The sequence below is a fragment of the Dama dama genome, chromosome 20, assembly GCF_033118175.1.
Source record: "Dama dama isolate Ldn47 chromosome 20, ASM3311817v1, whole genome shotgun sequence".
NCBI classification, from domain to species: domain Eukaryota; kingdom Metazoa; phylum Chordata; class Mammalia; order Artiodactyla; family Cervidae; genus Dama; species Dama dama.
The window spans coordinates 113,710,123-113,727,578 of NC_083700.1; the positions used below are offsets into that span (position 1 = coordinate 113,710,123).

A 17,456-nucleotide genomic window follows, 5' to 3' on the forward strand; every position below is an offset into this window, starting at 1 on the left:
CCTGGGCTCTGCGGGGCGGGGTAGGAACCGCTTCCAGCAGCGGCACCCCTTTCCAGGCCCCGGGGCTTCTCCGCAGAGGGGGAGGAGATGACCAAAGCCGCCAAGCTCATTTCCCAAGAGTCACCCCAGAGTTACAGCTCATAAATCCCTGCCCCTTTCCATGCAGAATTCTGGAGCCCCAGGAGAGTCTAAGAACAGAGGAAGAGCTTTTTCTGTGATATGGGATAAGGGATGTGGGGATATAGAATTCCACACTTTGCTTGAATCCCAACAAAGCTTTGGAGCTCAGAAGAAAGTGTGCAGAATCAGGACTCGGGACTTCTTGTGAGGCTTTTCCGAAAACTATCGAGTCTGCCTCCAAGCACCTCTGTCCTCTCCAAGCAGGCAGGACTTGGGTTCCACCGGCATTTATCACATTTCTGGTTTTTGAAGACTTGGGGTTAAATTGGTAGGAGCCACAAAAAGCTACACAGAGTATTAGAGCTCTTAGAGCCCCCCAGACACCCCTGGAATTCGGGTGCAGGGTACTGGGGTGGTGTGTGGTGGCTCCACCCTCGGGCAGGGTCTCCCCTTCCTGCTTACGAAACCCCCACCGCAGACGGGAAGGCGGGAGGAAGGAAGCTGTGCAGGGGCCGGGCTACGAGGGCAGGGCACACCTCACCCAGGGCTCTCTCCTCCTGCCCTGGTGAACACTTCTGCTTTAGTTCTGCTCAGTCCCCAGGCAGGGCTGGGTGGTCCCCGAGCTCCCTGAAGAGAGGAGCAGCTGATGTCCCTGGAGCAGTTTTATTGCAGCTGGGATTGCTGGTGCTCCGAGCAGGAGGCCTGTCAGGGTCCCTGATAGACGAGGGGTGCATCTGACGGTTGGTCACTGACTTCTGTGTCTCATCCTGGTAGAACCCACTTCTGCTCTGTGGTCCGATCTAGAATCAGAGCCCATCGCGCCTTTGGCACAGAGACCCATCACCAAAGTAACTCCTGCTTTTGCTGGTGACATCTTCACATAGCCCACCAGCCTGTCTCCAGCCCGGTCTGGGTCTGCGCCTCCCTCGAGACAGAGAAGCATTGAAACCACTGGGTGTCATTTCAGGGGCTCCGAAGAGCTCGGGTACTGTAGCCCTTTCTGTTTCAGTGCAGAAAGAATTCAGTGAGAGAAAAAGTTATAGATAAGAAATGAATTATTATTTGGTAGAAACCAATGCAATACTGTAAAGTTATTAACCTTCAATTAAAGAAAAAAGAAATGATTTATTAGAATAGGATGCTTGTGAGGCTTAGAAGTGGGCAGGCAAGGCCATACCGCACAACTTGATGAAAATCGACTGGGCTACAGTTTTATAATCAAATGAAAACTGGGAAGAGGGAGACCATCTTTGTCTTTTTGAGTGGATGTCATGCCTCCATCATCAGCTCCTCCTCCAGGTTGAGCAGCAGAGTTTTCTTGTCCCTACATGGTCAAACTAGGTTCACAAATTATTGTTTTTTTTATGTGTGCAGAGAGCATGTCTTGCGTGCCTATATGCTAAGTCACTTCAGTCGTGTCCGACTGTGGGACCCTATGGACTGTAGCCCTCCAGGCTCCTCAGTCCATGGGATTCTCCAGGCAAAAATACTGGAGTGGGTTGCCATGCCCTCCTTCAGGGGAATCTTCCCAACCAGGGATCAAAACCAGGTCTCCCGCCTTGCAGGCGGATTCTTTACCATCTGAGCCACCGGGGAAGCCCAAGAATACTGGAGTGGGTAGCCTGTCCCTTCTCCAGGGGATCTTCCCGACCCAGGGGTTGAACCCACATCTCTTACATCTCCTGCATTGGCAGGCGTGCTCTTTACCACCTGTGAAGCCTGAGCATATCCTAGGGATCATCAGCTTACTGACTCACCGGGCAGGATGTGGGTCTCCTGCCACCATTGTTTTATTGTTTGGGCACATGTCTCAGGCTTCTGCTGTGTGATTTTGTTGCTAAGCAAGCCTGCTTGGTTTTGTGGTTAAGCAAACCTGCCTTCCTGAGTGATCATTAACTTACAAGGGTCTCCCATAGTTTTTCTGCTTACAGTCCCTTAGTGAAATTAACGGTTTAATCACCTGCTTTGTCCCTTTACTCTGTCCTCATCAGCAACACTTTGGCTGTCTGTCTCTCCAGCCAGCCCATGTGCCCTTGTGGCCGGGGCGGCTGGTCGGAGGTCTCCGTGCCTCCATTCCGGACCGTGGGTGGCACTGTAGGGCTGGCATCCCAGACTCCGGCTGGGTGGGCCCGGCTGTTTTTAATTAACCCTTTGTTCAGAAGTCCCCCGAACTCAAGACTTGTGCCGCTTTGTGTGTTTTTAGCATCTCTCAGACGGTACTGGTTGCCTCAGTGGCAGAGTGTTATCTTGTTTGTCTCCAATAAAATAAAATGTTGCAAATGGAACTTTGGAATCAGGGGTTCAGCTTTTGAGGATTATTATAAGGCCACTTGGGCGGTAAAAGAAACTTTCTCTTCCCAACCATCTCCATTGTCAAAGGCTGGCTTGCTTTAAAGCCCAGCATCCGTAAGGCTCCGTTTGTGGGGTTCCAGGTCAGGTGGGACCCGGGAATGGGGGAGCCGTGTCTCCTGGGAGGGGCTGGGCCTCTGGCTCTCGTTCCCCACCAGCCCTGGACTGTCCTGAGAAAGCCAGGGAGCCTGGATCTCATCAGAGGAAGCCTGGCTGGGTCAGCTCCTCCTTCCCCTCCTCCCTGGTCCTGGAGGCGCAGCGGGACAGGGAAGGGGGCCCAGGTCGGGGGTGGGGGGCAACACTTCGGGGGTGTTTAGTGGCAGAACCAAGGCTGCCTTCTCGCTGCAGGGAGCTTGGTTTTGGTTTCAAGGCTCCTTCACTTCCTTCCTTCCTTCCTTCCCTCTCTCCCTCTCAGCCTCTGCTCCCTTCCCCCACCCTTTCCTTCCTTCCTTCAAAAATGTTTGCTCTTTGTTATGAAAAACGTCAAACATACCCAAGCAGAGATGGCATAACAGAAAGCAGAGGTCATCACCCTGGAGGAGCAGCCTGCACCCCTGGGGCATGTTGCAGCCCAGACGGGCCACGCCCGAGGCTCTGACTCAGCGGTCTTGGGTGGGGCTGGGCATTCTGCATCTTTAACAAGCCCCGGGGGGCGGGGGTCCGCCCTGCTGCTGCTAGGGAGCGAGACCCTACCCTCCATCCCACCACCAGCCCCCGCAGCTGTCAGCCTGCCTGAGGCCCTGAATGTACCTGGACAGAGATGCTCTTGGTCAAAGAAGGAGGGTGTGGGGTCCGGAGCCCTTTCCAGGGACAGTGGACTGAGGGACGAGCCGCAGGACTGGTGGGGCCCGATGGCCAAGCTCTGGGTGGGGGCGGGGGGGCACCGCAGCCCTGCGTGTGCCCCGGGATCACAGCCAGCAGGCCTGGGGCTCAGTGACCAGTGGGAGACTTTAACCTCCAGTGGGAACGTAAGGATGACCACTGACAGCCGGGGACGGTGGTGGGAGAGGAAGCCTGTGCAGACTCATTTTTTAGGGTTTTTGTTTGATTGCTTTTCTATGTGTGTTTAAATTTTTATTTTGTATTGGAATATAGCCGATGGCTTTCCTAGTGGCTCAGACGGTAAAGCGTTTGCCCGAAATGTGGGAGACCTGCGTTCGATCCCTGAGTCAGGAAGATCCCCTGGAGAAGGAAATGGCAACCTATGCCAGTAACTCTTGCCTGGAAAATCCCATGGGTGGAGGAGCCTGGTAGGCTACGGTCCATGGGGTCTCAAAGAGTTGGACACGACTGAGCGACTTCACTTCACATAGCTGATGAACAGTGTTGTGATAGTCCCAGGGGGACAGCCCAGGGACGCAGCCGCGCGTGTACACGTATCCATCCCCCCCCCAAACTCCCCTCCCATCCAGGCTGCCTCATGACTGAACAGAGCTACATGTACGGCAGGCACAGTGGGTCCTCGTTGTCCATTTGCATCATTGCGGTGTGTACGAGTGCTTTGTTCCAGAGCCCTGCGAAGGTCGTAGCCTGTACTCTGAATTCCGTGGGTCTGTCAGCCCCTCTCCATCCTTCCCCTTCGGCGTTGGTCATCATCTCCTGTGAGGTTGGGAGCTGGGTGGGCAGGGGGTCAAGGTGGAGAAATAAGCCGTCTTCAAGGCCAGGGGCATCCGCAGACCATGTGAGTTTGGGTGGGCGTGCTGCGTGGGTCTGGGGTCTGGGCTCTCGTCCCCAGCTCTCTGGTTCCCGGGGCCTCCTTGGGGCCTCAGCCTCCTGACCTCCTTCCGGAATCCTCTCCCCTCTCTGCTCAGCGTCATCCTTGGCACGTGGCTCATGCTCGCAGGCTCCCTGACGGGAAGCGTCCCCTCCTCCCACCGCCCCCCCACCCCTGCTCCCCACCCTCGTCCAGAGCGCTGTTTCTAAAGCATAAGTCGGACCCCACTGTGTTCCTCCTCCTTCAAACCTGTCAGTGCTTCTGCATTCCTTCCTGGAGATAAGGTTCCAGACATCAGGGCTGCAGCTGCGGGGGACGCCCGATCCCTGGGGACCACCCCCCCAACCCGGCCCCGTCCTGGCGCCTCGCCACCCACCCCCGCGCCCCAGCTTTCTCCTCTTTGCTCCCCAGGCTGGGCTCAGGGCTGCTGATCCCCGGGTGGGTTGTGTTCTCCTCCAGAGCAGCCCAGCACGTTTTTTTTCTCACGCACTGTAGCGCTCGTCACTTGTCCACAGCCCCCCGATTGCTTTGTGTCCACCCCTGAGACGGCCCCCAGACTGCACTGTGAAAGTCCTTCCCTGGCTGGCTCAGCAGTGCTGTGTGGCCTGGGCTGGTGGTGGCAACCATTCTGCAGTCAGTCCCCTACAGGCGCGGGGCAGAAAGTAAAAGTGCATTAGGAAACTTGAACAGCCCGCGGTGGCTGTGACCCCAGGTGTGAACTGATATTTTACAAAGTGTCAGTCTGCAGTGGATTTGTCCTGCACCGTGGAGGCTCTGGCTGGGGGCACACCGACCCCTGGAACTGCTGCCTGATGGTTGCCAGCTAGAGGGCAGGGCTGGGCCCCCCTGGAAACTCTGGGTGAGTGACCTCATGCCTGCAGGTCACCAGGGTGGACCATCGCTAGTTGGTACTTTTTGGTCCACTGGACAACTTGATCTTAGCGAGGATTTCCTCTGCTGCTGTCCTGAATGGTGGGTGTTTGGGATTCTCTGTCTGTTTTGTGTTCTTGGCAACATCAGTGTTTTAGGATGCACTGGGTTATCAGGGATCTGTGTGGTTTTCTTTCAGGCAACTCGGGCTGTGTTCAGGTTGTTCTGCTGGTACTAGTTTTGTGCTGGTGAAGTTGGCTGTGCGTCGGTTCTGCGCCACTTGAAACGTTGGCTTGTGTATCCGTCAGCTTCTAGCCAGAGTCCCAGAGGCAGGCATGGTTGTTACCACTTCCTGTGCCATGAGAGCCTGTTCTCCACACGAGTCATGTCAGAATCCATGAAATGAAGGGACTTCATACGGTGGTAACCACAAGCATTTGAAACTGTGCTGAACCCTCTCCCTCCTTCCCGCCTTCTGATCTAAGGTGAAGCATGGCCGTGTTGATCTGTGTCTGCAAGGTTGACTAGCTCGTGTCCTCGCGGAGAGTTTGTCCTGGGACTTGGTTCATCCACGTGGTCCCTTTAGCAACACAGGCCCAGGTCCCTCAGATCATGGACGGGACAGACAGGCTGGATGGACGTAAGGACCAGAGAGGGGGCGGGCCCTTTCCTGGGGGAAGGGTGACCCACCAGAGTACCTGGGGTCTGATGATGGGCCTTGATTTGGGAGACCTGCCAGTCTGGTGGGGAGGTCACCCCAGGAGGCAGGAGCTACCTGCTCAGACAGGTCCCTTTGAGGATCAATTGCTTCTGTCCCGAGCAGGGCAGGACAGACAGGCTGGGGAGGAGGTGGGTGACCAAGCTCGGCTCCCTCGGATCGCAGAGGCTCCCACGCTGTGTGAGCAGGAAGTCATCCAGGCCTCACCCCCTCGGGTCAGTTCTCCGCTGCTGCGTAACAAATGCCTACAGACATGGCAGCCTGGAACAGCACATGGTTATCAGCTCACAGATCCTGAGGGTCAGGAGTCTGGCTGCAGCCTCCCGGGTCCTCTGCTTGGGGTCTCAAACAGGCTGCAGTCAGGGTGTTGGCCGATCTGTGTCCTTTCTGGAGCACAGGGTCCTGAGCCCCAGCTCCCACGGGCGTTTGTGGTATTCTCGTCCTGCTGGTGTGGGACCGGGGTGCGGCGTTTCCGTCCGTTGGGGCTGCTCTCAGCTCTCAGAGGCCCACACACTCCTTGCCGCGTGGCCCCTCACGGGCAGGAGACTGACCTCTAGACCCACTTTTCCAGGCCTCCCCTGGTGAGGTCAGGCCCACCCAGAACTCAAGTCAGCAGATGAGGGGACCTTGCTCACCAGGGCATTTGTCTCTGCAGTGTGATGGAACCCAGTCCCAGAGTGACACCCGTCAGACGCGCTCTGCCTACACTCGGGGGCGAGAAGTGTGTGGAGCGTGTACACCGGCGACGGGCATCTTGGGGACCACCTGGGGTCCTGCCCTCCACTCACCTCTCTCGCTGCCCGCCGCCGGCAGCCCGTCCTTCTCCAGCCCCTGGCCTCTTTCTTACATCCTCACTCCTCATCCCCCTTCTCTTCCTCCTTGCCCTCCCTTCTCTTTTCCCAACCGCCCTCCTCCCAAGCTGATGGGCTCTGACTGCCTGGTTCTCCACTGGCGTAGATCCTGAGCCAACAGATCTGGAGCCCACAGCTCCCCAGGCAGGGCTGCGGAGGCCGCTGCGCTCAGCGTGGGTGCAGATCTCTTGCTGGCGCGTCCGTGGGGTGTTCGGACTCTGTGTGGCCAGGTGTCAGTCTGTTGGACCTCTCCCGCATCCTTCCCCCCACCGCAGGACGCCCCGGCCCTCCAGTTGTCTCATCATGCAGTGTAACATGGTTTAGAAAACTGAAAATGGCAATGCGGTATCAAAGTTCTGATGCAGCTGTGATTTTTGACACCATTGATTTGAAGGACTCAGGCTTGGGTTGGTTGATCAAGAAACTACATGAACAAAGCAGGTTATAGAATAAATTCCTTGTAGACATTAGCCATTAGCCAGCCAATCTGTGGCAGGGCAACTAAAGTCAGTTTTCAACTTAGATTAGAATTTAGAAAGAAGATGAATTTGTAGTGCTATGCAATATAATGTCGAGAAGGAAATGGCAGTCCACTCCAGTATTCTTGCCTGGAGAATCCCATGGACAGAGGAGCCTGGCGGGCTGCAGTCCATGGGGTCACGGAGAGTCGGACACGACTGAGCGCCTAACACACACACACACATGCAGTATAATTACAGGGTGGAAGTGAGGGGCATCCTTGACGTCAGGACCCACCATCCTGATGGGAGCCTGGGGTGCAGGGTGCCCCGCCCTCAGGGAGAAGTTGGACAATAGGACTCAGGCTACCTCACAGCTAGCCAGCCGCAGTGACCACACCAGAAGCATGCCGGCCGTCTCAGTGGCCTCATTTTAGGATGATCTAAGGAGCAGTGAAAGCTGGGTCAGAACTGTTGGAAGCATTACAAGTGAATTCCCATAAAAATTTAAGTGGAAAGGAAAATGGATTTGTTTTAACAGCAGGAAACCTGGATCCTGGCACCTTTGCACCATTTCGCTCACTGGGCGGGTTTTATCACCTGCAGCAATGAATAAGCTCAAGATTTGTAGAACAGGAAACGGGGTTCAAGTGCCAGGTCCCACGGCACTGGTTAGTCTTGGTCAAGCATTTTGGAAAGCTTTTAAATAGAATACGGCAAATCACCTGCAAGTTGACAAGTAGTTAAATGGAGGTGCGTTTTGTTTTATTGTAACCTTTCTAAACAGCTGGAACCACTCAGCTCTGGTCTGAGATGCTTTGAGAGAAGGTGAGGCTTGCCTAGGCTCCGGTGCTGAGCCTGGGGGTACTGAGCCTGGGGGCAGCAGGGAACAGTGAGGGGTGACCGGACTGGAGTTCTGGGAAACCGGGGCAGAGTCCTGGCGCCGTGACCTTGGATGGGTCTGGCAGCCTCTCCAGATCTCTGCTCCCTGCTCTGTGAAGGGAGCGCTTGAACCAGTGACCCCGGGGTCTTGTCCAGCTCTGATGCTTCTGTTCCTGCATTAATCTGTCGTCCCTCCAGAGGAATGCAGACCGCCCAGTCCTTCCACTTAATGGGCTGTGTGACCTTGGGTGCGTTGATCTCTTTGTGCCCTGGGTCTCTTACTTGTTAACTGGGTGTGGTAACGTGACCGCCGCAATAAGCCTGCTGTGATGAGCCCGCGTGAAGCCCACTTGGCCTTTAGCAGAGGGAGCAATCCTGACTGCTCAAAATACTGTGATTCCTGGGCCCTTTCTAACACGTACGAGTCTGTGTTACTATGTGTTTGGTAACCTGCAAACCAGAGCATCATGGTTGACCATAGCCTGGAAAGGAGCCACTGGTCCGTGTCCTAACACAATCTCCGGGTCTGTTGCAGGCGGAGGCCAGGTTGGCGGCGAAGCGCGCAGCTCGCGCGGAGGCCCGAGAGATCAGGATGAAGGAGCTAGAGCGGCAGCAGAAGGAGGTAAGGCCGGGCCGCCCGGCAGGCCCCCGGGAGGGTCCCTTCCAGGCACCTATCCCTCCTGTGACTCTGGTTAGGGTCAGGCCAGGCGCGGCATCCTGGACACTCGACCTGTCGGATCCGCACAGTGCACTTGCCCGTGTGGATCACCCCGGACCAGCCTCCCGGCCGAAAGGAGCCAAGAGATGCTGCTTCCAACTGTGGAGCCACAGTTCCCATCCTCTGAATTAAAATGTGAAAGAACGGATTATTGTTTTTTGAGGCTATCCCAACAGTCCCGTTTAAACATACTTCCCTTGTGGTTTTTACACTCTGTAATAGGTTTCATGAGACCTGAAGCCCCGTTAAGTATACAGCGAACAGAATAAACACCGGATGAAAAAGCCAGGGGGATAAATGGCCCTTCTGGGAAGTGGATAGCATTGTGTTTACACACCCATTAATGCTGTTTGCCTCTCTTTAACCACCTTGAACCGGAGCCAGAAGCCACGTGGGCGGCATGGGGACTAGCTCATTCCCAGTTTGAGGGGTGGGCTTTCCCCTGACCTTGAGGCTCGCGCAGTGGGTGCAGGAGTCCCTCTCCAAGGGCTCCACTGTCTCCTGTGGGCCTCGGCCTCTGGGGGTCTGGGGAGCAGCCACGCCAGGGCCCCCGGAGGGCTCTCTCTGTTGGGAAGATTTGAACTTTGTGTTGGAGAGGGGGCCAGATGCCTTCTCACGGCTGATTTTCATACAGAGTCTGGTCTCTGGTTCACATAGCCAAATTTTCTAAGTTGAACCAGTGTTTTAAAACTCGTCAGGCTTCAGATAAAACCCTGCACTTCCAGCTTCTTGTGAAACCACAGTTTCTGCCAGGCTCCCAAGGTCACATTCCCCGTGGGGGTGAGTCGCTCACTCTCAGCCCCTTCCGTGTGAACTCAGGGGAGGGGCGTGGCCAGGTCTGAACTTGAGGAGGAAACCTCTTCCAAGTGGCTGAGAACGGGTTGGAGGTTCCTAGAAACTCAAGCCCCCGGGGTTAGTTAGGAGAGTCATACCTGGGTCCCAGTGGTGGAAAGCTGAAAGCCATCAAGGAAGGCGTGATGTCCCTGAGAGAAAGGTCACCCCCCAGGCCAGCAGGGGTGTTGGGAAGTGACCCCAGAGTAGGGCAGCAGCCACCTTTCTTGGGCATAACTTGTCCTGCGTTTACGTGCAAACAAAGACTAAACAGATATTTGAACGTAGATCACCATGTCCTCCCTCCTTGCTGGAAATACAAATGCGATTGTAAGTAAGTTCTAGCTTTTATGATACTTTGCCTCTAGAAATTAATTTAGTATTTTAATTTGGGGGGCTTTTTTTTAAATTTACTCAGAGAAGCTTGGGTTTAATGTTTTCTCAGTGCCTCTCCCACCTAGAATCACACTTACCATTTTAAAATTGGAAATAGAGCCTCCCGAATTCTCAAGTTAGTTATTTGAACTCTGCATTTGAGCTGAAACTGCTTAAGACTGGAGTCACCTGCAGCCCCTCCCCTGCCCTGAGGTCGGTTAAGGGCGAGGGGTGGGAGCCTGACTCATACTCCTCTGTAAACAAACTCTGGGGACTGGACCTGACCCAGAGTAATTGTTAAAGGACATTCAAAGAGGCATTTTCTGGAGAGGCTTCAGGGAGAAGTGTTTGGACTGGGAGGTGGAGAAAAGGCAGAGACCTCACTGTTTCCGTGGGCCTTTGTCACCTTCTGTCTGAGACATGTCACCTGGGCTTTAGGAATCACCCTGACACCAAGAGCCGGCACTAGACTCTGACATAAAGCATACTCGTTGGAGGCCACCCCGGTTTCTAGGTTAGGCATTTTATTTATTTATTTTAGATTTAATTTTGTTTATTATTTATCGGCCGCCCCGCACAGTTTATGGGGCCTCAGTTCCCCAACCAGGGGTGAACCCAGGCTCCACCAGTGACAGTGCTGAGTCCAACCGCTGGACCCCCAGGCAGTTCCGAGTCAGAGATTTCAAGTGACAGATTGACTGTTCAGACTGCCTGGTGATGTCTGTGTAGAATATTGCTGTTCACACAGTAACTGCTTGCAAACCCCGAGTGTGGGACACCAGCAGCCCCTCCCCTGTGCTTCGGAAGCCCACGGGCAGGGAGTTCAGGGGTTAGTGCGGCGGCCTCATCAGTTTCTGGGATGGGGGCTGCGTTCCCCAGCCTCCAGCAGAAGCGGCGGCTTGTTCGTTTGTCTGCTTGCCCTGCTTCTCCTCCAGCCCCCCGTCTTTTTATATCAAGGCCTTAGAAGGGCTGTAAGAAGAGTTTTCCACAGTGTGTTGCTTCTCCACCTTTGACTGAGTGTCCACACCGCACCCTCCTCCGCTGGTGGTCAGTATTTTTGGTGGCCTGTGGCTGTCCCCTCCACCCTGAGCCACTGGGCTCGGGACAGATGACCTTGACCCTGTCAGGGGGACTCACTTTGGTTTCCATGGTGGTGTTAGTAATCATTTTACCATTTGTCTCACAAAATAAGAGAAAGTTACTCTCACCAAGGGCACAAAGGGAAAATTTATACAAAATCAAGGTGAAAGTGAATTACATAGTATGTGTGTACGTATCTATCCTCCAAATTACAATATATTCTATCCTTAATTATGGGCAGAATTGAATTAAATATACATTAGGCTGGCCAGAAAGTTCATCCCAGTTTTCCCGGGCACTCCCAAACGAACTTTTGGGCCAGCCCCTACTGGATCATATGAGCAGCGTGTTATTCACAAAGTTCTTTGGCAGAAGTTCTTGTTTTAGAAAATAAAGGTTAAGAGGAATTAAGCTAAGTAAGAAGCTATTTGAAGTGCCTCCTTTAAAAGCAAAGCACCCCTTCCTCTTTTGAGTCAAGGGAAGTCCCCCTCTGTTCCACGTTAATTCTGCAGAGTGATCTCTTGCTGAACTCCTGCCCTGCAGTTCCAGTACCTCGAGCTGCAAAACTGTAGCTGCTACCCAAAGATGGGAAACCAAGTCCGAGCCGTTTGATCTCTGTGTCGTTAAATGGGCTTTGGATGTCAGCAGGAGTGACTTTGTGGCGTCTCCCCCCACCGCACCCCCGCCAGGCACAGCCCTGCCCCCAGCCCACCGCGCTCCCGGGACGGAGGAGCCCCGAGGACCTGAACAACCTGGCCCCGCTCCTGTTCAGCGTGGTCTGCCCTGGAGCCTCTGGTGACTGCTACGGACCTCAGGCTTTGCAGAGAGAATTTGATTAAAGCCTGGGAAATCTGATTAAAAAATGCCACAGTTTGCCTCCCTTGGTCAGACACACAAGTGCCGTTGGTTAATAGATGCCATTAGAATTTCAAAAAATTTTTTTTAATTTTATTGAGGTATAGTTGATTTATAACATTGTATTAATTTCTGCTGTATGGCAAAGTGATTCGGTTTTACCTTTATATTCTTTTTCGTCTTTTTTTCCCATAGTGATTTATCACAGGATCTGATTATAGTTCCCTATGGTATATAGTAGGACCTAGTTTATCCATTCTTCATGTAGCAGTTGGTACTGAAACTCTGTATTCTTACAGTAGAGACATGTACGTGGTCACAGGGTGAAACTGTTTTGTTGTGATTCAAGTTCCAGAGAACATCTTTCACGAAAGCAGTGTGCTGGCTGGGGAATTCTTAGCATTCAGCCCCTCAGGGACACTTTCAGGTGTGGGAACAGGTTTCCAGGGCGTGTGGGTCTCAGTGTGAGGACCCGGAGGAAAACGTCCTTCGCTGCCTGGAAGGCACCTTCGGTAAAGGTCACCTTTTTCAATGAGCCCTGTGTGGGGCTCCTCTGGGGACCCTTCTCCCTGCCCTGAGCTCGGGGACAGGCAGGGGGACTGCGAGGGCGCCTTCTCTGCTGAACGCAGGGTCAGACCACGTGCCTGGCGACCCGCCCCACACTGCGAATTATCTGGGTGCAGAAAGACACCCTGAGTGGGGGGCCCTGTATGTGTCAGGGAGGAAGCAGAGAAACTAACTCTGGTCAGCACAGTGAGTATAGACACCAAGCAGAGAAGCTGCCGGTGGAGAAAGGCAGGACGGGCAAGAAGGCTTTGTGGGCAGAGAGACGGATGGCGGAGGCTGGAGGGCGGACAGGGAGCCCTGGCTCGGCCCGAGCTTTGTATCGACCTGTGAGCCCACGAGTGCTCACTCACACCAAGGACAGCTTTGCTCGCATAAATCCAGCGTCCTTGGGGCAGCAGAGCATTGCCATGGACCGTTTCTGTCTGCTTCCTCAACTAAGGGATTTGGAAGGTTTAAGATAAAACACATGGATGTGTATTAATAGTCAAAGCGGACTGGAGTGGCGGCAGGGGGTCGGCAGGGACCTCCCGGAGCTCCCCGGCATGTGGTGGTGCTGGGCCTGGGTGCCCTCACCATCTGGAGCAGGGTCTCTCCGGGTTTTATTGACAGGTGAGGAAAGCAGGCCTTAATTAGACAGTTAATTAGACAGAAGCTGAGAAGGTGGCCGAGCCAAGATTCAAAGCTAGAACCGAAAAAGCTGCAGAGCCTGTAATCTTCACCCTCTGCCTCCAAAGCAGGCGTGTCATCACCGGTGAAAACAAAGGGCCTCGCCAGTGTGTTGACCTCGGGATTAACACTGGCAGGGCGCACGCTGGCGCTCACGTGGCGTGGGAGTGCAAACACCCACATAATCCTCAGCGGTTCACAAGCGGAAGCGCACCTTGAGAAACCAGTTTTTTTTTCCTTGGTGCTGATTCGGGGCAAGTCTTAGGAACACAGAACAGGCCGTGGTGTCTGCCCGAGTGTTAGAGAGACACGGACAGCAGCTGTTGGTCTGGCTGATTCTTAACATGACCCAAGTCCAGGGCTGGGGGGATGTGCACAGGTGTGCTCATGCGTGTGCCCACAAGTGTGCGCATCTGGAGAGAGGAGGCAGACGGCTTTCAGGTTTTGGGCCGTGCTTTCAGGAGGGAGGATGGCATGCAGGCATACTCCTGGGTCTCCCCTTCGCATATCACGTCTCTGGACCTGGCTATAATTAGATCCAGCCCCACAATCTGTGTTACACAATCTGATAGCCCGGTGCACTGGCATTTTAAGTTGTTGATGAAGTGGAAATGAATATGCTTTGGAATACCCATGTTTAACCTGTCGCATTGGTATTTCGGTATAAAAGTTGAGAAACATGACCCCTCTTTCCTTCTGGTGGACAGCCACCCTACCGCTGCTTCTGAGCAGGGCCAAGGCCTTCCGTGACACGGAGGTGGGCTTGGCAGCAGGCAGACAGAGCCTGTGAACGCCTGGAGAGCAGTGAGGTCCCTGGAGGCTCCTGAGAGCAGGAAGCTGACGACACCACTGGAGGGTGTCGGAGGTGGGTGGTAGCTGAAGCCACACTGGTGCCTGGGCGCCTCCAAGGCTGGCATGGAGAATGCACACAGGGGAGAGCTGAGCCGTGGCCCCACCCCGCCGCCGGTGCCGGAGGAGCGCGGATCTGTCTTCAAGACCCAGCAGACCCTGAGGACACGGGGGCTGGGAGCAGGCTGCCGATCCATCCAGGTGGTGCAGGCAGCCCCAGCCTTGCAACTGAATGGTTCGGAGGTTCTCTTCACCCCTGCGGATGCTGAGAACCGACTGCATGACTGTGCTTTGGGGCTGTCTCAGAGGACTATGAGCTCCTTCTTAATGGATTTATTAGGGAGAATATGCAGATGTTCTTTAGGAAATTTTTAACTCTGTCTGAGAGCCTTTAACGAATGGGGGAAAAAACTGTGGTGTGATGACCAGGCGATCTGATGATCAGGGTGTGTGTCTCTTGTTACTGACCTGATCAACATTTCTGTTGGAGACGTAACGTTTAATGTAGTACGGGTGTTGGATATATTGATCTCTGCTCACCTGTGTAGGACTAGAAGCATGGAGTCTGAAGTCTTATAGGTGTAGCAGTGCCTTGGACCATGCCTCAGCAGAAGTTTTGTTAGATGAATGAATAAATGAATGAATGAGTGATGGAATAGGCATCTCAGTCTTACCTAGGGATTACTGCAAAATTAGGAGAAGCCTCTAGAGCAAACTAGTATGTCCCGGTATGATAATAAAAGCGTTTCAAAATTTGTTTAAAAAAAAAATTTTGTTTCAGTTATATCCTTGTGATCCAATCTGTTTGGCTGAAGTTTTCCTGATTTGTATCTGCGTGAATCAGAACATGAAAGAAATTTTCTTAACTCTTTGTGAATTTGACCAGCTGACTTTCCAGTTAAATTTCTGTATTTTTTTTGCTAAATTTTGATCATGGGAAAAGAAATTTTATATTGGGGATGAAGTTCTTTTTCCTATTAATGGTATTAGTTAACACAAAATTTTGCATTAGACTAATAACAGGATTATCATAGACTTGTGTGGACGTGCCTATATTTCATCAACATATCTAAAATAGAATGTAAGATCTGTTATGAAACTACTGATTATTTCAGTGAGACTGCAAGAGCATTTTTTCATTCCCATATTACCAGTTTTTGCTTTGTTTCAATATGGCTTTGATTCATATTTCTAGGTCCTTATAGAACCTTTCTTTCTGATTTTTCTACTTCTGTAATTGGATTTTGTATTTCTTTCCCGATTTCTTTTGCCCTTCTCTGAAGATCTATCAGGTTCAAAAGGTAGGCTCTTCCTTATTTATTTTCTGATTTGCATGTACTCTTTTTCCCTTGCCAAGGACCTGGTCACCTTTCAGAAATAATGCCTTTGATTGAGAACTCCTTAAAGTGCTTACTGCTTCTTTTACTGTCATATTAGTGAATTGGTTTGAGCACGAATGCTTAGGTGTTCACGTTAGCCCCCACAAAAAGCAGCCATCAGCACACATTTCTGTGTACTGAATGCTTTTTCTATCTCCATTTTTCTCAAGAAATTGGAAAATTGTTTCTTTAAGAAAAAAATTAACTCTAAGACAAAATAAAATCACACTTCAGAGTTTGGAAAACCGTTTAGAATCAGACGTTTGAAAACAAAGAGTATCCTTGCATGTAATTTTATTATTAATAGTAAGTGTTGAAAATTTCAGTACATATTATCATACATTGAGATTATTACATACTGATTTAAAACTGAGTAAAAAAAGAAAATGATGATATAACAATAAAACCCAGTAGTTTAAAACAACCTGCCTTCCATCCCTAATATTCAGAGTGCTAACATGCATCTCTGTTTCCTAAGGGTATTTTGTAAAGGCAGCTGAGGTTTAGAAATAAATGCACTGAGCTGTCCCGATACAGAAAATAAAAACAACTAAGTCACTGACTCCTGACCCAACAATAATGAAGGAAGGCGTGAATGGTTCCCTGAGGATTTATAGAAAAGTGTTGACAGGAAGTCTTTCCCATAAATGAATTGGAATAGTTTCTTGTTTACAAACATATTTAGCTTATAGATAAAGAAGAGTTATATTTGTCTTTGAGAGCAACTAAGAAAATCAAAACAAGGTGACCTAATCTCATGGGTTAGAAAACGCAAGCCCTTTAAACACCGTACATCAGTGCATTTAAAGTTCCAGAGGCTCCGGCCCTGGGTGCTGCTCTCTGGTTAGACGCCAACCCGGAGCCACTTCTGACTTCTTTAGAATCATGACCTTCTCTGGAGAGTCTGAATTGCCTCAAATAGCAATTCCCCAAATTTCCATTTGGTATTCTTCAATGAAAATGCCCATTCACCAGGATTTAGAGTTCAAAGAAGTGTACACCAGACAAACAAAATGAGTAACATCTCCATTTCCTTCTGCACACGTCTCCTCAGCCTTCACTAGCCCTCTGGGAGCCACCCGGCACTTTATAAGAATATTGAATGCAGTGTTAATTTTGAAAAAAATAAAATTGTTTCTGGATTCCTTTACCAGCTGCAGTTCCAAATTGCCTCCCCCCACCCCAGTCCCTCTCACTCTGCATAAATATTATCCCCCAAAGTGTCAAGAGACCAGTTAAGAAGGTGCCAGGATCTGTTTGAACTTTGTTAGTTTTTGCAGAGTCCACTTGGAAGTGTATACTGAGGCTAGAGTTCCAGACCACACATAGAGAATCCAGGTCAGAATTTTACAGGAGAAAGGCAAGGCTGGGAACTGTCATGGTAACCAATGGAATAGGACAGAGTCAGCTAAAACCTAGATAGGGACTCCTCTCTGGTCGTGTCCCCTTGACTCATTCCTATCTGATGCTGGATCAAGAATATCTCCTCCTCACTTCCAGGGATACGCCGTTAGAATCTTGTCAGAGTGGTCATGTGTACACACAGTACAGGCTTCCCAGGTGGCCCTTAGTGGTAAAGAACCCACCCGCCAATGCAGGAGATGCAAGAGACCTGGGTTGGATCCCTGGGTCGGGAAGATCCCCTGGAGGAGGGCACAGCAACCCACTCCAGTATTCTTGCCTGGAGAATCCCATGGGCGGAGGAGCCTGGTGGGCTACAGTCCACGGGGTCACACAGCGTGGGACACCACTGAGCGACTTAGCACAGTGCGCACACCCAGTACAACTAAAGGGGTCTCAGGGAGCCCTCCACGGGAAAGCAGATGTCCATTATTAAAAGCAAGATGTGTCCGCGGGAAGGGAAGTCTTTCCTCGGCGCTGAGACCCGGGACGCAGGAGAAGGAGGCAGGAAGGTTCGGTGCCCGCCCGGCGGCTGTCTGCATCACAGTTTCTCTTGTGTTGAATCAAAGCTGTTTCTGAAAGTCAAGCTCTTGTGCACCCGTCTGGCTTTCGCTCCCCTCTGCATGGCTCACCATCTCCGCACACAGCCTGCGTGTGCAGTGTTGTGCACTTTCTAGAGTTTGCTGTCCTGCCTCTGCTGCTAACACCAGGATGACTCCTTAACCGCGCTTTTCCAGGGGTGTCCTCTCCCCACAGATGGCTTGGAAACGTAG

The 17,456-nt window shown here is 52.1% G+C and overlaps 1 protein-coding gene across 42 annotated transcripts in view; it reads left to right on the plus strand.

Moving 5' to 3' along the window:
• Positions 1–17,456, plus strand: part of LRRFIP1 (LRR binding FLII interacting protein 1) — a 160,269-nt gene that overhangs the window by 79,873 nt on the left and 62,940 nt on the right. For 22 of the 42 annotated variants that reach the window (XM_061122566.1, XM_061122576.1, XM_061122579.1 and 19 more), the window contains exon 2: positions 8,498–8,584. In XM_061122566.1, coding sequence (XP_060978549.1) covers positions 8,498–8,584 — 87 coding nt within the window. Of the gene's footprint in view, positions 1–8,497; positions 8,585–15,186; positions 15,205–17,456 lie in introns of all 42 variants that reach the window. The other 20 variants (XM_061122599.1, XM_061122601.1, XM_061122557.1 and 17 more) reach the window with 1 other exon arrangement.